This window comes from Gekko japonicus, unplaced genomic scaffold (genome assembly GCF_001447785.1).
Source record: "Gekko japonicus isolate JY-2015 unplaced genomic scaffold, Gekko_japonicus_V1.1 scaffold1231, whole genome shotgun sequence".
In the NCBI taxonomy this organism is placed as follows: Eukaryota; Metazoa; Chordata; class Lepidosauria; order Squamata; family Gekkonidae; genus Gekko; species Gekko japonicus.
The window spans coordinates 147,268-171,885 of NW_015162517.1; the positions used below are offsets into that span (position 1 = coordinate 147,268).

At 41.2% G+C, this 24,618-nt stretch overlaps 1 protein-coding gene across 1 annotated transcript in view; it reads right to left on the reverse strand.

Annotated features, from left to right (window-relative positions):
- Positions 1-8,451: 8,451 nt before the first annotated feature.
- LOC107106121 (interleukin-1 receptor accessory protein-like 1) overlaps positions 8,452-24,618 on the reverse strand; it is an 83,922-nt gene continuing 67,755 nt past the window's right edge. Inside the window, exons 8-9 of the mRNA XM_015406212.1 lie at positions 14,803-14,973; positions 8,452-9,170 (exon numbers count right to left, since the gene is read on the reverse strand). Coding sequence (XP_015261698.1) covers positions 8,452-9,170; positions 14,803-14,973 — 890 coding nt within the window. The remainder of the gene's footprint in view (positions 9,171-14,802; positions 14,974-24,618) is intronic.

Here is a 24,618-nt window from a genome sequence, read left to right on the forward strand (position 1 = left end):
GCTGATGAAGCACCAGCTGTATGTGTGCTCACACAGATGACCCAGACAGGAGGTGCACCACCACATTTTGTACTAGTTGAAGTTTCTGGATCAGGGTCAAGGGCAGCCCTGTGTAGAGCAAGTTGCAGTAATCCAGTCTGGAGGTGACCATCGCATGGATCACTGTGGCTAAGTCGCAAAAAGAAAGTTAGGGAGCCAGTTGCCTGACCAGCCAAAGATGGTAGAAGGCTGACCTGGCAACATTTATGACTTGGGCCTCCATTGAAAGTGAGGCATCCAATGTCGCACCTAAACTCCTCCCCATTGGCACTGGCATCAATGGCACCACATCAAGTTTTGGGAGGTGGATTCCCAATTCCATTCCTCCATGACACAGGCACAAGACCTCCATCTTGATGGATTTAATTTCAGTTGACTCTGGAGTAACCAACCAGCTACAGCTTCTAATGCCCCAGTCAGAGTCCACTCTCAGAGTCCATCAACATATACAGCTGGGTGCCATCAGTGTACTGGTGACAACCCAGCCCACACACCCCAATCAGCTGGGCAAGGGGACACATGTAAATGTTAAATAACATTGGGAAGAGGATCACCCCTTGAGGGACACCACATATCTATGGGTAGTGTGGCAAGACCTTCTCCCCAAGCACTACCCTGTCCCCAACCATGGAGAAAGGAGACTAGCTATTGCAAGGTGGTGTTAATATTGTTAATAATGTTAATTGTTAAGTGTTAATAATGTTAACTGTAGAATAAATATTTCTTCGTAATTTACCAGCCAGAGAAGACCCCATGATACCAGGACAGGGATGCATATTCAAACCTGGGTGTCCCAAATCCTATTCTGCAAGTTTAACCACTACAATGAGTTTTGTTAGGTGTCTACTGAAAAATAGTAAGCAGCTGGGCCTAGGTGAGACATGTATGTCTCATGGTAGGAAGTGACCAGGTGGTTGTGCCAGGCCTGTCTCCGATAGTCCTCCGTCAAAGGCCAAAAGAGCCCTGGATAAGGCCCTGGTCCTTCCCCTTGCCTTTTCCTTCTCTCTTTTCCTTTTCTTCACCCAAAGAGTGATTAACACATGGAATTCACTGCCACAGGAGGTGGTGGCAGCTACAAGCATGGATGGCTTCTTGAGGGGATTAGATAAACATATGGAGCAGAGGTCCATCAGCGGCTATTAGCCAGATAGGAACTCTCAGTCTGGGGCAAGTGATGCACTGTATTTTTGGTGCTTGGGGGGGGCAACAGTGGGAGAGCTTCTCGTGTCCTCCCCCCACTGATGGACCTCCTGATGGTGCCTGGTATTTTTGGCCACTGTGTGACAAAGTGTTGGACTGGATGGGCCATTGGCCTGATCCAACATTTGGCTTCTCTTATGTTCTTATGCTCCTGAGGGAAACTAAGGCTTGAAGGCTGGAAATACTGTTGTGGTTGCCTAGCAATGGCCACTTTAGGGCTGGTGATCCCTGGCCCTAAAGATATGTGGCTGTCCTTGACCAGAGCCAGGGCTTTCTCGGCCCTGACTCTGACCTGGTGGAATTCTCTGCCAACTTCCATCAGGGCCCTGTGAGACTTAATGCAATTTTGCAGGGTCTGTAAGGCAGAGGTGTTCTGCCAGGCTTTTGGTTGAGGACAGCAACAGTTTTCCATCATAGGTGGCACCTTCTTTTCTTCCATTCTGCCCACTTCAGCCTCCTCCTTAACTTGCCCATGAGATAGAAGAACATCCCAGAGCTGATTTTGAATTAAATTATGGATGCCATCTGGAGACTATTAAATTAGAATTAATTGATTGTTGATTTTAATATGTAATTTTATATTGTTTTTAACCTGTTGTAAATTGCCCAGAGCCTTATGTACTTAAAGACTGAGCAATCCAGAAATTTAATAAATAATAATAATAATTTGTTTCTTAAAGCTTGCAGGCACAACTTCTATTAGTTTTGGGCGTTAACCCCTGTGTTTTTTCTTTTAGATTTCAGATCTTTCTGCAAACCTTGCCTTTTCTCATGTTTGGAGAAAGATATCTTTTGTCTGTTAGTGGCCACAATCTCTGGATTTTAGTATCCAAACACGGGGCCATGTGATAATTAGATATACTGATGACCAAGAAATTTAAAAAGGTTCCATCAAAGCTTTATTTAAAACTTAAAACTCAACCATAATGAATATGATAACCCTAGAGCCATTACACAGTGGAGCAGATTTATAGCAGTGGAAGATAAAAGGCATTGCTGTCTTGGCAGTCCTTTAGTTTTTGAGTAAAAATCAAGTGTTAGCAATGATCCAGTGAAGAAAACACTCTATTTAGTTTGAATCTCATCTTCCTTCCTCTAGATTATTGGCACTGTCAGAACCTGTCATGACAACAAGCTACAATCTGGAAAGGTTGGAGAACACTAAACATGGTATCCAAAATTCATTGCGGTCTTCTTTTCACTTGCTTCTTCCTTACCTGATGATTGATTCCTGCTAAAGAGACATCTGTGGTCTCCAAGAAAGTACATGTGAACCATCTTCTGCTTCATTCATAGTTTTCTGAATCAGGCCCTGTGATTTATAAAAACCCAAGCTTCATGATTTGAAAGGGATTGTTTATTTTACAAAGTATTCAAAACTCGCTTCACAAAGTTTAGAAAAATATATAATCCCAATCTAGATGCAACGGAATTGAATGATGGTGAGATGATATGCCAGATATTTAAAAAACCACAATACATAAAATCATATAATTAGCTCCAGCTTCAGCTTCTGGAGCAGCAACTTTTCTGTGCCGCATAGGAAACAGCAATGCTCTACCACTCGCTGATTCACCTTGCATCCTGTTAATGACGAGGAAGTGGATTCTTTACCAAGCTTTTTTAATACATCCAAACAACTTGGGTTTTATCAGTTTGTATGATTAGACTGTTCACTCACAGCTGCCTTCCCCCACTTATCTGCTGCTGCACCAAAATTCTCAAAGGCACACAATGTCAAAAGAAAACAAAATTCCTTTTGGCCTTTTTTTTAAAGTAGAGACTAATTAGTTAGGTGTCTCCGTGTGCCTTCAGTGTTGGCCCACAAAATTAGGTTTTTTTGGCAATCAGTTCTTCCAACCATTTTGTGAATACATGCCACTGATTTCTCAGGTGCAAAAAACAAAATAAAACAGACAATGCAATGTGAGGCAAGTGTGTTGTGCTACAGAGCAATTTGTGCCTTAATGATAAGCAAATACTGCATAGGAACAATGCTTAGCTGCTGCTGCACTGAGCACAGTGCTTAAGAATTTCAACTAAAACCATTAAGATGATCTGATCCAGAACTTGCCTCAGGTGCAGTTGAGGAAGTCTGATCAAGGTAAATTTACCTGACACCATATTCATTTCAGTTTTTAGCATGCTAAATGGGAAATTGCTTTTAAAACTCAGGGGAAACAATTTAAGTAAGTGTGCCTAATGTGGCTTTGAGTGGAACTTTTGTCATGTTTACTAGTCTCTTTAGACAGCATCATTTATGATATTTGAATTGTTCAAAAGCTCTTTAGGCTGCGGTCACACATACTAAGTAATCCACTTTCAATCCACTTTCCAACTGGATTTTACTGTGTGAACTGGCAAAATCCAGTTGGAAAGTGCACTGAAATGGATTGAAAGTGGATTAGTGCATGTGACCTCAGCCTGTAGCTGCAAATGTGGATATACCTGCTGTTATCAACAAGCAAAGTTAGTAAATATTAACACTGGATTGTAGCCAATAGGTAAAGTTTAGGTATCTAGCTCTGTTTCCAACCTCTAACCGAACTTTATGCTTTGTTTTTAAAGCCAATTTTTTCAGCTCACTATGAAGAGCTTACAGCTACCTTTTCCTCCAACCATGGAAACTTAGCATGATAAAAATAAAGGTTCAATTACAAACAGAATAAGTTAAAAGGATAATAATAAATACAAAATTACAATGGATGGAGCAATTTGTATTTGTCCCAATGTTTGTAGAAAGTTTTCATAGTGAACTATGAAGTTGCAAAAGTGTTTTATGTTCATATTGCATGGATACACTCTTCCAAACACTAAAAGATAACACTTTGAAATTTAAATAAAGCCCCCTTAATACTATCAATGTGATACATCAAAAGTAATTTTTCTTGCTTTCCCATTAAACATGAACTTTTGTAACACTAAACAGCCAGAGAACTTGAAACACATTTGAAGGCAAGGCCTGTATGTTACAAATCTTTCCATGTTCATTTAATTCCATCTCAAGCAGTTGTGAAGTTGCACTAGGTGAGAAATGAAATTGTTCTAAATTACTAAATAGACCAGTTGGAGAAACAGTCCCAGTATATCAACTATTAGGAATCATTCCTTAGAGAGTACTCAATCTTTCTGTGTTATACCTCTGAGGATGCCAGTCACAGCTGCTGGCGAAATGTTAGGTCCTACAATGCCAAGGCCACGGCCATACAGCTTGGAAAATCTACAACAACTAATACATTCCTTAGCAGTTCTTATGAACCATTAGGTAAGCAGAAGGAATCCAAACAAGCAGATGAGGCCTAGATATGCATGATGTTATTAATGACCCATCTGCCAGCCACGTTTTCTATCCATTTCCCTCAGAAGGGTACTGCATTATAGCAAAGAATGACTTAACTCAGATGTCTGTATCTGTATAGAAGACATCTGAAGTCTTCTCCTCTGTTGCCTTTTATTTTCTCAGCAGCATTTCAAAATGTCTATATTCTTGTACCCTTTAAACAATTCCTTTAAAATCTGGATAAGGCTTCTTTTCAAAGAAACCAAGAAGAGAAGAAAATACACAAAGACTTCATCAGGTACATTCTCCAATCTCTTGGGTATAAAAACAATTTAATTGGCAATTCTTAAATAACATAAGACAAATGCAACAGGTCTAAAGTTTGAAATGGCTCAGTTACCTTTTATGACCTTTGCTTGAAGTCATCAGTGATGATTTCTATTTTAGCCTGAGAAATTGACCTGTATGAATTCCAGAGTCTAGGAATCTAACAGATAATTCACATTTTCATTTTTTGAAGTAGAATTTCTATGAGGCAACTGAGTACATCTGTTTTTACACAGAAAAACGTTGTGGTGAGATCTCAAGTTATGGTATCCTGACAACTATGCTAGAAACCTTGTAAGTTTCACAATACTTATGGTGAGTCTAAAAATGGTTATGTGAACAGTCCCTTTAGTAGTACATTTAGTACTACTCACAGATTTTTTGGCAGTTGCAGAAATACAAACTGTAATGATAGTACATATCCATAGGTTGCAGAAAATCTTAGCTTCAGAATAATGGATGGTACTAGAAAGATTTATAACAAAGTTATTGACAATAATCCATGTAATCTTAAATGGAAGGTCTTTGAGCAGAGTAAATCACCTTTGCCCACCCACTTTGTTGTATAGTTTAGCCACAATGCAACATGAAATAACTGATGTTAAATATGGTTATCTTTGTACTGGATTAGGGGTCAAAGTGCAGGGTGGTGGTGGGGTTTTCTTGTGTGGATAACCTTTAAACTTGGCTGTTGCAAGGACACTTCAAATAATTAGACCATCTCTTCCCACCCACCTTTTTCCCCAATAAAAAGATACAGCCCAAGAATTAGGGCAAAGATATTTTTTCTTTTATTTTGTGTTCTAACAGAACTTTAGTCAAACATTGAGTATGTGAACATATGACAGTTCCTTTACTGTTTCTCACAAAGAGCTGTTTTTATAGAAGAGGAATACTTGGGTGGAATGTTTCTAAAGCCGGAAATGGCTTCTCTGTTATTTTTTTGTATTTGTCTGTCTGTCTCTCTCACACACTCTTTCTTGTTTTTATTTAATATGACAAAGCATTATAAGAAAATCTTTTAAGTAGTGTGAATATCAAATAGTATCCATCAATCCCTGAATCATGCTATTCAAAGTGCTTTAATCTACATTAAAAATAGAAGGAAAAAAGTATTCCTTTTTTAAAAAAAGAAAAAAAATCCTACTAGTACCTACAGTGTGACTGCAGTCCGATTGCTATGCTCTACATTTACTTCACAACCCAGATTTAAGCTTTAAAAATATAAAAGAAAAGGCTTTTGGACTGATGTACCTTTTCTTAGGTATTTGGAGCAGGTGAGAGGGACTGAGATTTGGAATCCTGTCAAAGACCATCAAATTCCATCAGAAACTGGCAGGTGTCTATAATAAATAATAGCCATCTTAAATGTTCAAAGAACAAAATGTGCAAAGCTGCTTTTTCATACTTTATCTGCCCTGGCAGCTTTATTTGCTTGTTGCAATTTATTTGGCACATATCCAGAGGTTGGGGAGTGGATGGGGGAGGCACTCTTGAACAAAATACTAGACTAGAAAAGGACCTGAGTGAACTGTCACAGAAATGAATAATTTGTGTGAGTAAATGTTAATGTCTGTCCTAGAACTCCTTCAACTCAGCTTGGAGATACTTCCTTGCCAGTTACAGCACGCGACTGATCATATCGGTCAAAACTTACAAATATTTCTAAACTGCAGATTACACATTATTTTGTCACACTGCATCTTATCCAAACCAAAATATAACTTAGATTTTTAATGATAAAACAAACACACACAACATTGGCTATGACTGGTCAGCTGTTTAGGAAAACTCTCCCCAAATGACAGGAAATTCAATAGTTTCAAGCAATTGTTTTTCAGCACTTCAATTGTTGCATTTTGAGTGCCAAAAGAAAAGGTTACATTCTCTCTTGGTGTAAACTGACCCAATATTAGTGCTCCAATGCATCAATATACACTATTAGAAATGTGCTCCCATAGTCTAGTGCTATATTAATAAAACATTCTGTCTCACTTCCCCCAATTTGTCTTATGTGAAAAGTGACTGTTGCATCAGTTTGTGAAAATATGCATATTAATATTGGCTATGTCAGCATTGGGTAAATGTGGAATTAAACTCTGGGTTCCATCCATGTCTACAACAAACACTCTTTGACTTCTAGATAGGCAAGATTCAGTCCTGAGGTTTATGCAGAAAACATTTCCCAGAGTCTAGTCGCATGTTCTTTCTTCCACTTTTAAAGATGAAATCATACATTTAAAATAAAACTACTTTATTTTATTCAATAACATTAATTGTTTCCAACATTTCTGGGTCTGATTTAAATACTAATCTTGTATAAAATATTGATGTTTGTTGGTATTTACTTTTGCAACCTCCTGAGATCTCCTTTAAACAACCTTGGAATTAAAAAAAGTCTAAATTATTATTACAAATTTTTAAAGAAGAAAGATAATGAATAATAAAAAATGCTAAATTCTGGATAAGTGAAAAGAAAAAGAGAAGACTGAACTTCAGTGTACACACGGGGACTACAAAATCAGCTGCAAAAGCATCTTCTCATTACTTCTTAAAAGACAGCATTTTCTGTAATACAATGTGACAAACCGTATTTGATATTGTCCTTCTGCTCTCCTTTGGTTTGGAAGCTGTCACTGTAAATCTCTGTGGGATTTAGTGCACTTCAGTGCCTATTGCCTTACTTGCCTGACAAATGTAAATAATCTCATTTGAAGAATTCAAAGCAGGAAACAAAACCACTGAATCTTAACCCAAAATGTGTGTGTGTGGGAAATCACAAACACATCCAACACTTTCTCAGGAAGTGAATGAATTAGAGTCGGCATGTTATCTATAAAAGGAATACAATCAACTCATAAAAGAAAGAAAGAATCCTTCTATTTTTCTTTCTACACACTTCATAGTGGTCATAGTGGTTATTGTGAAGCAAGTGATACAGACTGGGTTGGGGTTTTTTTTGTATTGTTCCACAACTATTTACTATGTGAAATGTTAGACAATTAAACCATCTATAATTTCACCCAGTGTGATGCTGTAAAAAGGGCAAGGATAAAGGGGGTGGGATTAGATGTGGCAGTTGGATAATGAATGAAGAGGGCTATGAATCATCGGTGGGGTCCTCCTAAGAACAAGTGTTCACACACACACACGCACGTACGCACTGGTGAATTGCTGCAAGCATGGCCTTTGGGTATCAGGCTAGGCAGGCCAACAAAATGGATCATGTTCTGGACTCAACAGCGCTTTGTCCAAGCATTCCCAAGAAATGTTAAAAAATAACACATAAACTATACTAATGAAGCAAAAAGGGTTCTCCTATCTATACAGCAGTCTCTTCGTTTTTCTTTTTTAAAAAATGTAAATATACAAATCCAATGACATATAAAACAAAGTCAAAATGTGAATGGCAAGAGACATGGATAAAACAGGAAGACTGATGCTACAAAGAAATTTGCAAAAACATATGTACAAGACCCTGTTTTTCCTCATATTTCATAGATTGTAATGCATGTTTAACAGCAGCAGTCGAGGATGTAGTTCCAGGCACCAGACTGCAGACTTTGCTTCTACTCAAGGGGGCCGAGTTCCCCCTTCCATTTCTGTCACCAAATGACACTTGATATACTGGTTTCTCGTGGTAAGAGTGGCAGTATAGCACTGTTTGTATGAGCTTCATCGGGATTCTGCTCTCTGTTAGTTTTTGTCTGTGGCCGCTGCCCATTAATAAGTGTCATAGGGATGTTGCAGTAGGTATGCTGGTTACCTATTGAGGTAAGAGGCAGGGTGCCGGTAGGAGGTACGTCGTATTCATAGCTTCGATAATAGTGTTTCTGGCGCATCTGGGAATGATATGTATTATGGAAGGTGGAGCGCAGGTCAGGATGGGCAGTGGCGAGAGCAGTGGAGGTAGCAGCAGCCATAGAAATTGCTGAGACTGTCTGCAATTCCCCAAAGGGTCCTTGCTCACTGACATCTAATACCTGCTCATGTGTGATGGGTTCTATCCTCTTAAAAGGCATTTCATACTGTAAACGTTTCCAGAATTTGGAATTCAACTTGTTGCATTTTGGTCCATGCCATTTAATAACAGTAAGGAGCTTGATGGTATGTTTCAGGGCCTCCACTTCCTGATAATTCATAATTCCCCGGAGTTCACTGCATTCGATCAGTATCACTTTAATTTCTCCTGTAACTAACATATTTCGAAGTCTTGTTTCCAGTTCAAAAATACTCCAGCCTCTTCTTACCACATAATTTGGAGTCATGACAATGATCAATCGCTTGCTTTGGTCTACACATCTTGCCACATCTTCAATGTATGCTGCAAAGGAAGAGAGTGGCTTAAGATTAGTCAAAATGTATACCTGAACAGAAAATCATGTAAAGGGATAACAATTGAGCAATTTTAATCCACACAGTAAAATCACCACAATTGTTCAAAACATGGCTGCAAATAATATCTTGCTTGGTCACTGTCAACAACTGAAAATTGTCATGATTACCTAACATTCCCACTTATACATTGAGAAAGGGGCAAGCCCTTTATTCTGATTGTTAGGGCTCTGCTATCCTTCTCTTCTAGGAAGCAAACAAGGAATACCATGTATATAATCTTTAGACTCCATTCCTTAACCAGAAACACTTGAGAGCCTCCTAGCTTGCTGAAAGGAAGAGAAATAGTGCTCTGCAGAGAAAGTTCTCTTCCTTTTCCTGAAAAAAGAGAAGAGCCCCAGGCAACAGGTAAGCCACTAAGAATATTGTGCTCTTCTCTTTATCCCATAGCCTTTTCTGGGTAATCATCGAGATCTTGCTACTGTGGAGCAGGCTTTCTCCTTGTTGCTCCACACCAGGGAAGAAAAACCCTTACTTGGAATGGGCAACTAGGTATGGGAACAAACCAAGTTTGGTGAGGATCGGACTTAGGGGGTCCAAGTTATGGCCCCCCAAAGAAGGTGCCCCCAGGAAAGTGCTTTCTGGGTAAATGATAGGTGCAGGCTCAGGAGTGTATAGAATGGACCCTGTGCAAGCTAGAGGCATCAAACTCACAGAGGACCTCCTCAACACACCCTCCACATTATGTGCAGATTGGACTTTGGGGGTCTGAGTTAGGTGCAGGAAGAATGTCAGGTGCAGGTTCAAAAGTGCATAGAATGGACCCCCTGCAAGCGACACACACCAAATGCACAGGGAACCTCACCCCGCCACCTTCTCCTCTACAGTTTCTCCAGCAGGGATTCCAGGTGTGCAATGCGAAGGATTCGGAAAAGGTGATGGTGACGGAGTACCTTGCCAAGTCCCCTGAGACTGCTGACGCTGATCCCCTGGAGTACTGGTCACACAAGGTTGTCATCTGGCCCTACCTCTGTTGTTTGGCCATGAGTCCAACTATCACCCAAACCCCAACAGGGGAAAGGAGTTCACAATCAGGAGGGCATAAAACATGGGTCCTCAGCTGAGGTACTCGGCGTGAGCAGAGAGATGGGGTGGCTCAGAGCCCTGAGTCCACCTAATGCTCAAACCTCAGCAGGGGAGAGAAGTTCACAACCAGGAAGGTATAAAAGGAGGGTATTCATTCAGCCAAGGAACCCAGTATCTAAGCCCCACTGCTCAGCATGAGCAGAGAGACAGGTTGAGTCCTCCGAACATCCAAATCCCAGCAGGGGAGAGGGGTTCACAATCAGAAGGGAATAAATGAATGTGCTCTACTTTTAACAAGTTCCCTGCCTCTCTGTCTAACTGCCAACACCTAACAGAGGTGGAGCTGAGCTGATATATAGCATTCTGATCCCATAGCGGAGAATGAGAACAGCCAGGAGTGCCTGTTAAACTTTGGAGGGTTCCTGTTGGTATTTCCAAGGCTGGAGAATTCTGCATCGCATTACTTTGGAGTTTTGTAAGCAGTTTGATTGGAGACAGTCTGCCTGAAAATGTATCCATTCACAAACCATCACAAACTGTCACAAAAAAGCATGAAAGTTTGTGGAATGTTTATGCCAGTTGTCCTTTCAGGGACATTGCTTCACAAACCACGAACTAGCCAAAATTCTTGATGAGCTTTACTTCATCTGCCAGTTCATACCCATCCCTAGTTGCAACAGAGCAGTAAATCTGAAAGTTAGACCTTGGGATGGATCCAATGATCCGTGGACACAAGGACTACAGAATTTTCTTTCCTGTTCTCCTATACTGACAGAAGAGGGAGAAGAGGGCAATTTCACCCATTTTGCTCTCTTTAGTGCAGACTGCCATATGCACATGGATAGTGATATGGGTCTCACACCACCAGGAAACAACTTTCCTGGGACTGGAATGGACTGTCATGGGGAAAAGATCAAGAGAATGATCGACATCCATCAGCATGTTCATTGGATCCAAACCTTTGCCCACAGTTTTTACAAAGGTGCTTTGTTGGAGTTTCTGAGTGAGATTGTTTTCTTTTTCTTCCTAGTATGAAGCCAGGAGACCAGGAGTGGACTGGGAATGAAGTGAAATAGCTGAGCACAGCCACTCTGCTCAGTGGAGCTGAAAATGGGCATTAGCTGACCCATCGCATTCCCCTCCCCACTGGCAGTTGTGCATGAGGAAACAAATTGTGAGTTGGCACCAATGATCATTGCACACGAAGGGTCTGAGCCAAGTTGTCTCTGAGGTGTTGGTAGAATTGCTAGGGCTTGGTTCTGCTTGCTCCTGGCCACTAGCAGCTCTCCAGGGCACTGGCCCACCAGGAAAATCCCTAGTATATTAGATGGCAGTCTGCCCCTGCAAGAGACAGCTCTACCCACCCTGCAGCCCTGTTTAACACTAGAGCAGGTTTATAGAGACTGTGCGCAAGACAGATAAGCTCTAACAACATATCCAGTACTTGCTGCCCCTGAAGCTTCCCTCCGTTCTCTGAAGGAAGGAGGGTACAACCTATGGATTGTGGATAAGAGTGCTAGCAGAATAAGGGGCAGCAGTTGGGTAACTACCTTCTGGGATGTTATTTGCAAGCTGAGTCAAGTAGATTTCTGTTTGGCCCAATGAAATATTTGCTTTTCAGTTTTTTTCCATAAACATTCTTTTCACTTTTAAACAGTTTTATATGTTTCAATCAACAATAAAACATAAAATGAGTAAGATCTCATTTGGGAGCTCCACAAAGTTATATACCATTTATATGAACAGGGTAGAGAGAGAAGAGAGAGAGAGAGAAGAGATTGGATTTATACCCTGCCCATCACTACCTGAAGGAGTCTCAGAGTGGCTTACAATCTCCTTCCCCTTCCCCTCCCCACAACAGACACCCTGTGAGGTAGGTGGGGTTGAGAGAGCTCCTTCGAGAATGGCTCTGAAAATCTTGTAACTGACCCAAGGTCACACCAGCAGCTGCATGTGGAGGAGTGGGGAATCAAACCTGGTCCCCACAGATTAGAGTCCCTGCTCCTAACCACCACACCGAACTGGCTCTAGGTAGAAAGGAGCAGGGGGCAAATCCCCAGAATAGATCTGTAGTAGGGACCTACTTCTGGTGCACCCACATTTCTGAGAAGACTAATATAACTTTTGATCTGTTTCTCATAATGGCAATTTAAATCAAGTTCATTTTTTATAACAAAGTTTTATTTTCAGAACAATAAAAACGAGATAAGTAAATCCTGCGGTATTAATTCAGAGGCACTCTGCCTCCTCTACTATTGTGAATTAGATGGTAAATATGTGTAGACTGTAGGTGGGAACTGATTAAAAATAGCCTCACATAGAGAGCTAGATTTTAGGCACAAGAATTGACTCTAAATCTAAGAACAGGGAAGCATTGTTAATACCCAATGGATTACTGCCTAATTACTGCTTAAAATTATGTTATTGTTTGTACAAGCAGTGCTGTGATAAGTAAAGGCCTAGGAAAAAAGAATGGAAAAATTCTAAGGGAAAAGACTGGTGGTATCCCCCCCTCCACATACCCTCCCATTTTTAAAATAGAAAATTTGGTGGAATACTAAAAAAGTTTCTTCTTTTCTTTTAGAATGAATAAAATGCATCTTAAGCCAAGGTTTTTCACATTCAAAATGAATACTGTGAAAAAGTCAGACCATTTTTTTCAACTTTTCCAATGGAAAAATTGGAAACTTTCAGGAACACCCACCTATGAAACATTCTCTTGTGCTGAGAAAAACTGTGTATTGCAAAGCATTTCACTCATTTCAAATGTATAGCATGAACATCTAGATACTTTTGTCAATTTTTTCAATGGAAAAACTGGGATATTTTAGAGAGCACTAGAAAAATTAATCTTATTTTCAAGATTTTTTGTTATAATTTTGGCAACAATTAATATGCAATAATGTGTTTTTCAAGAGTTCAGTGATCTCAGTGTTGTAGCAGTCCTATCTATTGTGACTCTGTGAACGAGTTTCTGTTCAAATGATACACTTTATTTTGACAACAACAGGATTTGTTTTCTGCCTTGAACTTCTATTTTTTCCTACCTCTCAGATGGCAAAAAATAAAGAGATGTGCTATGATAGCATAGAGCACTGTAGTTTGCAACTGTTTCTCGATTATTGGCCATACTTGTGGTTTTTCTTGTAGGAAATGAAGATGAGGACTTTTAAGTTTCATAAATATGCCAAATAGTACAATTTTATATGCTAGCTAAGTTATAAATAAATAATTTTAAGCTGTTAAATCAGTATAATATGTTTAGGTCTGATGGGAAAGTATGTATTACATATATTTAAAATTTCCCCAAAATTTTCTGGGGAGAAATGAAGGGAAACCCAGTTTTTTCCTCATGGCTTTAAAATTTCTGGAAATAGAGGAGCAATGTGTTGATGGTTTTTATATGTATGAAGTTACCACTGAACAATATATACTTCATTATTCTTGTACAAGCAGGGTTATCAGAATCCTGTTTACTCTCTTTCCCCCTTGGCATGTGCAGAAGAAGTCTGCAAAGATACTATGGAGAATTGAAAGTATATGTGCACCACCCATATTCTAGTCCAACCCTGTCCTCTGCTCAGTCTAGGTGGGAGATTGTTATTCCTTGACCTAAGTGGTGGTGATGGGGGGAGTAGAGGAAAGTTTGTGGTCTCACTATCAGCTATAAAAATGAAAAGCAAAGACAACATAGGTATTATAACATATAAGAGGCCTTTTCTTATCAAAATATTGTTTATTTTGACTGAGGAGTTTCCATAATGCATAGTCAAGGATTACACCTGTCTCTTTGTTCCTGAATTTCTTCTTAGGGCCCCTTAAAATCACCTTCAAGCTATGATTAGTGTCCATGAATTACTCAAAAATAATACATATTTTTGAATTATTACATACAGTGGTAGCCAATAATAGCTTGCTGCTGACATTATGAGCTCACAGAGAATCCTAGGGAAAAGGCCAGCTTTTCCCAAGAGTTCTCTGAGAAAGCTCATAACTACTGAACTGCTTCCAAAGTGAGCCAAGGGCAGTTTGCTCATCATTACGATAATAACATTTTATACCCTAACCTTTTAAATACACAGTATTAGTAACAGGTTCAGTTCCTCCAATTCTAGTATCAAATCATTCTATGAGCATGTACTGTAGATTAAAGATAGAGAATGTAATCAAGACTTCATTATGCCATATATATTGATTTCATCAGCTTTTTCAGTACTACTTCTTTTCTTGAGCTCTTTCTATTTTCAGTTTAACTTATTACTAAAGTAGTATACATTGGCATTAATCCTACCACTCCATTTAGCAACATTCAGAGCCTACCTCCAGCCTATGTCGGATGACCCACAAGTTGCAGAAGGCTCCTTAGGCTGGAAGAAGGCTTTCAACATGCTGAACAAAGTGGTAGAACACATCCAATTGAATTTTATATGCACAATCCAAGCCATTTTAGTCAACTCTAGTATTGAGGAGTAGCATTCAAAGGCACTGCAGTGCCACATATACATGTATTCAGGTGCAAACAGGTTGAAACTTACTTCCAGTTGGAATCAGATCTCTATCCGGAATAAACAACTTGTACCCATAGTGCTTTTCAAGCATATCTGGTAAGATCTCCAGAGCAAATCGTTCTTCTTCCCCAGTTTCCTGATTCCACTGGTCAGGATCCACTTTGGTGTATGAAAGATATGCATCATAATCTTTGTTATCTAAAAATAGTAGGGAAAGGGAAGAGGGATAAAAGAAAGTATACACACTTGTTTGTCACATAGGTTTTCATGGATTTCTTTTGTCACTTAGAGGTAATCTGCAGACCTGCATATTACTTCCCACTTACATAGGTGGCCTCTTTTACCGTTCTCGTCTCCTCTGTCTCATGATTGTGCTTGCTTGCATCAATCTCCTGCTAACTATTTTGCCATTGAAAATGGAAAAGTATGTTTTCTGTTAAAATTGTGTTCTCTCTCTCTTTCTTTCTCTCTGTGTGTGTGTGTATTAACAAAGTTAGAGGTTGTAGAACAGATAATACGTTCTCGGGAAAGAGATTACACCACTCACTGTAATATAGCTAGTTTTAACACTGGTTTAAAATGTGGGCATACCCAGCGTGGTGCACAGGAAAAAGAGAAACATTTCAAATCTTTTGGCTATGATCCAAATTCTTGGCATGTTCTACATGCATTTTAGTTTTAGCAGAATTTTCTGGTTAAAAACTGTACTGCACAGCCTTCAAACTGTTTCAAACACCTTGAAGTAAACAAAAATGGTTATAGGAGAATTGATGCTATGCCACCATATTTCCCCCAAGTTTCAAATCGCTGTTTCTTCACATATTGTTTTGAATCAGAAAACTGCCTCCAGGTTGGTCTGGAGATTCTGCAGGATCAGTTTCCTACAGGAAAGTCTGCAGAGTGTTTGGATGTATGCACAAAATATGTATTAATGCCACAGTGAATTTCACCTCCTGAAGATTTACGTGGACAGGCACATCACCTGGGAAAAGTTTACAGATAATGTTTAATTGCTTGCTTTTGGGTAAAACTGGCTGATTTCTAATCTTTGAAAACCAACTGATTGTTGAAAACCTGTTATTTCAAGATTCTGTTTCATCCTACATAAGGTATTCTATAGTCATGTTCAAGTCTTAGTGGCATTGTAGTTGTAGTTTCTGGATTGTGTTCAAGGGCAAGAGCTAGCAGTGTGTGTTGCAGTAATCATATCATGATATTACAAAAGCATGGATCAGTGTGGTCAGATTGGCTAGGTAATGAGAGAATTGGTATACCAGATACAGCTGATAGAAGGTATTCCTGGCCACCATGCCAAACTGCTTTTCAAAGAGCAAGCCGGGGTCAATGAACAATTCCAAGCTCTTCACCTGATCTGAAAAAGACAACTTCACTCCATCTAGAGAAGTGGATTCAATACTTCTAGAATATCAGCCTTCCTGACCAGCATTACCTCCGTCTCATCTGGATTCAGCTTTCTCTTGTTCTGCCTTAGCCACTTGACCACAGCATAAAAGTGCCAATTCAGAACCAAGACAGATGCATCTAAAGGCCTAGATAATGAAATATAGAGCTGGGTACCATCTGCATATTGATGACACCAAATCCCAGAGCTCTTGGCAGTCTCATTCAGCAGCCTCATACATAGATTAAGAAGCATGTATGAAAAAATAGACCCCTGTGACACTCCACAAGACAAATACCAGTTGGTTTTGTGCCTCTGGTGGCGGAACTGTGTGTCTGGTCAGACAGGGTTATGCCCTTGAAGGGTTATGCCCTTAACATCAACATATTCAAGCCAGTGGATAAGAATGGAATGGTCAACTGTATCAAAGGCCACTGAGAGGTCCAACAGTATCAACAGGAAAGACTGTCTCCCGTCCAACTTTAAATGGAGATTGTTCAGAAGTGCAACTAGAGCCATCTAAGTCTAACATATTGACACGTCAAGGGCAGACGTTTCATTCAGGAAATCATGGAGTTGCTCTGCCACCACAAACAGAATTTACTGCCACAGGAGGTGGTGGTGGCTACAAGCATGGACGGCTTCAAGAGGGAATTGGATAAACCATCCATGACTATTAGCCACAAAGTATAGATAAGAACTCTCGGTCCGGGGCAAGTGATGCTCTGTATTTTTGGTGCTGGGGTGGGGCAACAGTGGGAGGGCTTCTAGTGTCCTGGCCCCACTGCTGGACTTCCTGATTGCACCTGGTATTTTTGGTCACTGTGTGACAGAGTGTTGGATTGGATGGGCCATTGGCCTGATCCAACATTGGCTTCTCTAACGTTCGTCTTCCCTAGAAAAGGTAAATTGGAGGTTGGCTTATAACGGCGACCTCATCCCTAGCTAATGAAGGGTTTTTTTAAAAGCAGAGGTCTAACAACTGCCTCTTTGAAAGCCTAGGGACAGCCCCCTCAGTCAGGAAGGAGTTGACAGTTTTCACTAATGGCTACAATACCTTTTCCTGGTAAGATTTTAAAAGTCATGATGGCTGGTGTGAGCTGTGTCAGAGTGACCACATCACAGTCATCCAGCGAAGTTGCAATCAAGCAAACCAGGTTGACCTGTCCTTCAAGCAATAGGTCAGATATTGTAGATATCTTATTTTTCACAGATCTGACATTGTACAACATCAAAGTTGAAGTGGAGCCATCTAAAAGAGCCTCCCCACCCATATTTTGAAGGATGGGATGGAGATTAGACATGCAGTCTGCACCATTATATTTCCCTGCTTGTCTTGGGCATGAACACTCCTCTCACCACCAGATCTTCCCTCTCCTTGCACTACCTTGATTCAAGATTGAACAACACACATGCTAGAAGGCAGCCAAATGCAACTTCCCTACCCCCGACCTCCAGAACCACCGCTTGCAATAGATCCAACATAGAGTTCTGCCACCTTCCAGAGCTCCTTGCTGGAGGGACATGCCAGAGGGACAGCCTCCTGTGGTGTGCCCCTCTGGTGCGGCCTGAAGGTGCCACCTTCACAGAAGGGCTGTGTTATGAAAGCCAGCTGAGCTAGAAGGGGTTGGCTGCTAGAAGAGCTCAATCAGTGTGCAGGCTTCTCTAGGTGCAGTCAGTGCCACAGATTAGGCAACTTGAGATCTTTCCAGCACTCACAGTCTTTTCAAATTGGCCTCTCCTCATTGACCAAGTGCAGCCAGTAGCAACAGAAGGGTGTGAGAACTAGATGGGCATTGTTTCCTTTCTCCCCTAAACTGCCTGGGCAGCAGCAGGCACTCCATTTGCTTAAGAGGAGGGCTGCATTATGAAGGCCAAATGAGCCACATGAGGCTGGCCTTCATAATGCTGAAAATCGTTTTTAAACCACTGAAAGACAGCTGTCAAGACATGCCTTTAGATCTGACCCAGCTGCGAATGCCTGATGGATCTAAAGGGCATGATCAAATTGCAACATCTGGGAAAGGTCCCACAGTTGTTGGCACCCCATGCTGCTTTGCCATGGAAGTGGAGTTAAAAGACACCAGGGAAAGTCCTAATACTTACTAAGGATGGACTACAGGCTATGGACGGACTTTCCCCTGTCTGATCGCTCAAGCATGCGCTCATTCCATCCTGACTCCATGCCATTTTCCCCTCTCACTTAGCAGTATGCACATAACTGCATACTCCATGGGGAACCCTCAGTGTGGAGGTGCAATTCATCGTTTATGAGCATGGGAAACAAAAGGGGGGGGACCACCACTTGCCTGATCAGGCAGTGATGGGCTGAGCCCACAGCTACAAGGGATTTTGATCTTGCAACACCGTGTCAATTTCCACCAGGAGAAATAGGCTCGCTTCCCCTCCATACCAAATGGCTCGTGTGACCGCAGCCAACCTTTTTAAAAAAATTGATGTGTAATTAGGTATATTTAGATTTTTTCAAGCAACTCTGAGAATTGTTTCATCATTTTGTTTCCAGTTCAAACCTCAAAATAGTTGGAATGAATGTGGGGCATAGGTGTACCAAGGCAGTAGATGCCACAATGAAAACTCATTTCTATTTATTTGGCTTTTTGTTTAAACAAACTTAATTTTTTTTTGCTTTAAAGCAGAATTTTATTTTGAACATAATGTTATTTCTTTTTCAAAGAGGAATAAATGCATCCATTTCAAGATATTCATTCCATGTGCTTAGTGGTAAAACTGAATGAAAATGGCTGTCATTAATTTTAATTAAAATGTCAGTAATTTCAAGTGCTCTGAAACTAATTCAGTGGAATAAGAGTTCACATTTATATTTTCATTGTGAAAAAGTAGGAAAAAATCAATGGTAGGAGTAATGAAATGTTAAAATCCATCTAACACTCTAGACAGTATTATGCACAAGTTATAGAGAATATCAATTGCTTGTAAAAGAAGCCTAATTGAATATCCCACTCTGTGTCCGTAAGTAATGCTATAGAGATTTAGTGCTGAAGCAGAACAATTCCCTAAAGAGTTCTTGTTTTGTGATAGTTAATTATTTGGGCAGTAGAAGGTTACTGCTGGTATTTATTTTACTGTATTGGCCCTTTTATTGTTATATTTTAATTATTTGAAAGCTTGGAATCCACTTCAAACCAAGTATGGAGGCAGAGCATAATTTTAAGAAGTTAAATAAAATATATTTGGCTATTTACCAGGAGCACATATTTTACTCATGTAAAATACTCACGGCTGTTTTTTAAAAACACACGCCAATTTTATTAGTGTGGTGGGCTGGCCCATGTGAAAAGCAACACATGGGCATTTTGTGAATCACCTCCATATGAGATTACCATTTTCTAAATCATGTGAATTAGAATTCTTTAAAAATAGTCCTATTTGCATTGGTGTTACACCAACTGGGGTGGTATGGGGTTACTCCTAAAACCTTTGCACAGGCAGAGTGCAGCGCTACACGGGTAGATAACATTTGCACAAATATAGAAGCAACAGCAAGCATGTAAGATGGGATCCAGCTAGCAGAAAGGAGATAGGTACACTAGGAGTTGGGACCATGCTGGTGATACAGGAGACTTTCAATTCTTCATTGACTTCTGCTTTGGAAGGCATTGGTCCCGGTCACACGAGCCGGATGATCCGCCACTGAAGGGCAGCAAATCAGAGCCGAAGCAAAAAGAACCGCGGGAGTGCGATCCGACGTGCCCCCGTGGCTCCATGCCCCAGCAGATGATCACACGGTGTGCAGCAAACCGGCAGCAGCATGGTTGTGCGCATGCGTGGGATGGGGAATGGCGCCGGCTGCGACGGCCTACCAGTGCTTCCCCGACCAGACGCCTTCTGTTGGCCCGCATCATCCTGTAGGTACTGCTGTTTTGCTAGTACCTTTTTGATGCACATTTGTGGGCTGAAGAGACAGATCGGGGATGGGTGCGCGCCCCTTCCCAGATGTTGCAGTGTGATCGGGCCTGCTTGATGCGCCCCCGATCCATTCCTCTTCCGGATCAAATCCTCCCGTGTGACCGGGGCCCTAGTTAGTCAGAATGTTATGCTGCTTTACAGATTAATCCCAGGTGAATAGAATTTTATCCCTGAAAAAGAAGTGATTTTAACTTAAAACAATCATGAATCTTAGAAGCCAATGAATCTTCTACCAACTCAGCATACTGACTAATTCTGCAACCAATAATATAGTATATCACCAAGAAAGAGATGATCTGGCGGGATCTCATGGCTTAGGTTCTTGTGCCCTCTGACAGGTGGGCAGAGTGTATTTTTCCTCTGACATTGGGTGACATTGTCAGCCGCCACTGCTCCCATCTGCTCCCCTGGAGGGTTGAGCAATTGGTCTTGCTGAACTTGCCACTCTTCAGCTATTCAGCCCAGGCCTTTGACAGTGAGGGAAGTGAGTGTTTGCTTGTGCCTGCATCCTCTCAGTTGGCATTGGGGAGTCAGGGAAAACACCATGGCCACTTCTGAAATGTCCATGGAGATGGAGGCCATCAGGGAGGCAGTTGGCACCAATGAGGTGCGCAAGGAATGTATGGTGCACAAGCCAGGTTGCAGCAGGCAAAAGACAGACTGCCTATCCTAGCCCTACAAGTTACATTCCACTGATATGCTGAGCTAGTGTGAACCCCCTGTCATGATCTCTTTCAAGATGACTTCCTAATTTGTTCTAAAAAGCCTGAGAAAAGTGCAACTAAGGTCTTCTACCAATGCATCTTCCAAATGAAAATGTGATTGATCTGGTGCTTGCACTCTGGCTTTGACTATAGATTACGCCATTTGAAATATCTGCTTTTTGTCAGGATAGCTGTGCTTTAGTGATAAACACACTACCCTCTTGTTCTGTGCTTAGGAAGAAAAACACCACCTGCTATTGAATACATAGAACCTAGGAAGCTGAAAATGTTTACCAGACACATCTGAGCTGGCAGGAGAAAAAAAAAATCTGCTTTCTGAAATCTCTGTCTTTAACAACTGTTTATTCAAAAGGCTTTCACTGTTATCTGGAGTTATTCCTACTGCATTTGTCAGCATGAGATGTGCAAAAAGATTTTACAATACCAAGCAAATTCAACTACTACGATCATCCCAGGAAAACTTTAATAATAAGCATTAATATGGAACTGAAAAACTAATTAACACTAATTCTATTTTTGTTCAAACTAGGAATGGAATAAGGCCATATGAATACAGTTACTTTTCTGAGATAAAAATGTTACAATTAGATTTCACCCATTCTCATTTCATACTTTGTGAGGACAATGTTATGTATATTAGTGTGTATACCTTTACCCGAGCCCTCAAAAACTAGCTTCTGTTTCCCTCTCAAAGTCTGAATGAGAGGGGCCTCACTTAGTTTGAGTTCTTGGTGTTGGTTTCAGTCTTTCAGTCTGTGTGGGCATTAGTATTTTCCATTTGAAAGTGTTCTCTCCCAACTGGAAGCAATACAGTCCTGTTGTTGAACCAGAGTATCCTGTGTGCTGGCTACAGAGCAGTACTGAAGGGTGATGTGAAGCAGGACAGGTAAGCTCATCCCTGCTCACTATATCACAGATGATATTACATTCTAGATCACAAATACTGTTCATAACCAAACAAGGCAGAGGTAGGTTCACACGTGAGCATTACATGTTTACATGTGGATTTCCCCCAAGTTTAGCATACATGGTAAATACCTGCACTTTTGTATAGGCTCAGGAAAGGTTCTTTTCCCCCTTGATCAGTAGAAAGAGAACATTCCCTAGATCTGCAGATGGCACTGGATTACTCCTAGATGATCAGTTTGGGTTTCCAAGATACCAATTCCATTCAAAGGACATTCAGGGCCACAACACTTTGCAGTATGGAGGACAGCACTCTAGTGGTGGTTGCTCCAGTTGCCTTTTCTGATAGATTAGACCAATATTTAACTATTTGTTTATTTACTGTATCAATAGTTCTTACTGAAGCTCAAAACACTACACAGTGTAAGTAGATAACAGGTCATACAAAGAAACACATTGTAAGCACATTGTAGGCTGATACAATTGATATGAGGAGCCTTTGAATAAGCAATTTACTAGGATGAGGATTACCAAAATCTGAATGAGTATTTTTCAGATTCAGATTTTGGGAAGTGCATATATACTGGTATTCTGGGTTATCTGGGTCCCCAGTACAATTTTGATATTCATATTAAATCCCCCACTGGAATTCAGAGCATGGGAGCCTTCTTGACCTCCTCAGGTGGGGGTCACAACAGAGAAAGTATGTTTATACATGGTTGCTGATCTTGTCTATCTGCAGGGTGGCATGTGCAGTAGACCCTGAAAAAATGAGTGGAGTTGTCATGGTGGAACAAAGGAGGTGAGATGGTCTTATAAATATGAGGTTCCAAGGGTACACAGGCTTTGTACATGATAGTCAGTACCTAGAATTGAGCCTGGTTGTGGATGGACAGCCCATGGAGTGACCACTGATTGGGTGCAACGTGTCTGCCTTTTCTATCTCCTGATAATAACTGAGCTGCAGTGTTCTATACCAACTGGATTTTCTATGCCAATTTCAAAGGAAGACCTATGTAAAAGTGCATTTCAGTAGTCTAATCCTGATGTTACTGTGGCATGGATCCAGGTAGCTAGATCAGTCGAGTGGCATGGATCCAGGTAGCTAGATCAGTCAGGTCTTCTTCCAGGGTTGAGATAGTTGAAACAAAGCATTTTTTTGCTGCTGCCTTAATTTATTTCTCTCCTATGGCTTCTGAGCTAATGCCATAAAACTTCTGAATTGAACTTGCTTCTCTAACAGTAATGCTGGGTACAGAATAACCCTAGGCTCTTAACTGAGTCAGCTGAACTTCATCAGATGTGTGACTTACAATGTTCTTCAAGGTCTCATACTTCCCAGCTGGCAACCAGTAGGAGACCAACCTTTTTTGGGGGGGGGGGGTGCTTACCAACAATGTAGTGATGTTGTGAGCATTGTGAAGACATCACTTTTGATTGCCCCATAGGTGATGTCACTGAGTTGCCAGCAATGCCAATCAGCCCCCAAAAGATCTTGCTGCCTTTCCCTTCTACTTTAAGTGACCTGCAGCAGCCATTCGAGCCATAGAAACCACGGAAGGGACGGGGGCTTAAACCCCTGTCCCTTTCGTCTGTGCACAGGCTAGCTCGGGTGCCTGGCGGGCGCGGGGACCACGAGCAAGCCATGAAAGGGAAGGGGGTTTAAACCCACGTCCCTTCCGTGTGCCAGCTAGCTCGGGTGCCTGGTGGGCACGGGGTGCGCAACCAAGCCATGGAAGGGAAGGGAATTTAAACCCCCGTCCCTTCCATCTGCGCACCAGCTAGCTCGGGTGCCTGGTGGGCATGGGGCCCACAAGCAAGCCATGGAAGTGAAGGGGATTTAAACCTTCATCCCTTCCATCTGTGCACCAGCTAGCTTGGGTGCCTGGTGGGTGCGGGGCCTGCAAGCAAGCCATGGAAGGGAATGGGATTTAAGCCCCCATCCCTTCCATCTGTGCACCGATTAGCTTGGGTGCCTGGTGGGCACAGGGTACGCGAGCAAGCCGTGGAAGGGAAGGGGATTTAACCCCCCGTCCCTTCCATCTGTGTGCCGGCTAGCTCGGTCACCTAGCGGGCACAGGGTCCGCGAGCAAGCCATGGAAGAGAAGTGGGTTTAAACATTAGACATTAGAGGAAAGATGGAATAAAAGTGTGATAGCAAAAGCATTAGGAACTCCACATTCCAGCAGCAAAGAAAGTTTCAGCACTTAGCGGTTGTGCAAGGGATTGAACATACATAATAATCCTTGTTCCAGGCCTCACCCATATGCCAAAGGGGATTGGGAACCAATCCAGGAAAGTTCAGGCTTGATGTAAACTGTAAATTCTTGACAGAGGGAGGGATTTTAATTTAATAACCCTCAATTTATTTGAATGTGAGCTAAATCCCGTATTTCCTTTGAAAACAAAACAAAATCACATATTTTTATTTTTTCAACACCCTATCTCAGGAAGTCACAATAAATCCTCCTCTCATTTTACAACAACCATGTGAAGTAGGTTCAGTGTCACTTGCTCACAGTCATCTCTTTGGCTTTGCAGTTGACTTTGAATTTTGTCATTCAAATTCAAATGAAACATTCCTTCCATTGCACCATTCTATCTCCTGCTTGACAGTGCTGATGGGTGTGTGTGGCTTTTATGCTAAACCTATATATTTATAACATAGCAGTTTTCATTTCCATGGGTCTACAGAAGGCTTAGCCAATCACAAAAGACTGAGGGAAGCTTATACCTTGAATAAAACTTTGTTGGTCTTAAAGGTGCCACAAGACCCAAACTTTGTTCTGAGGAAACATTGTTACAGATACATGGATGAGAGAGCAACACTGCCTCTGTCTCTGCTGAATATCACAAGGTCAG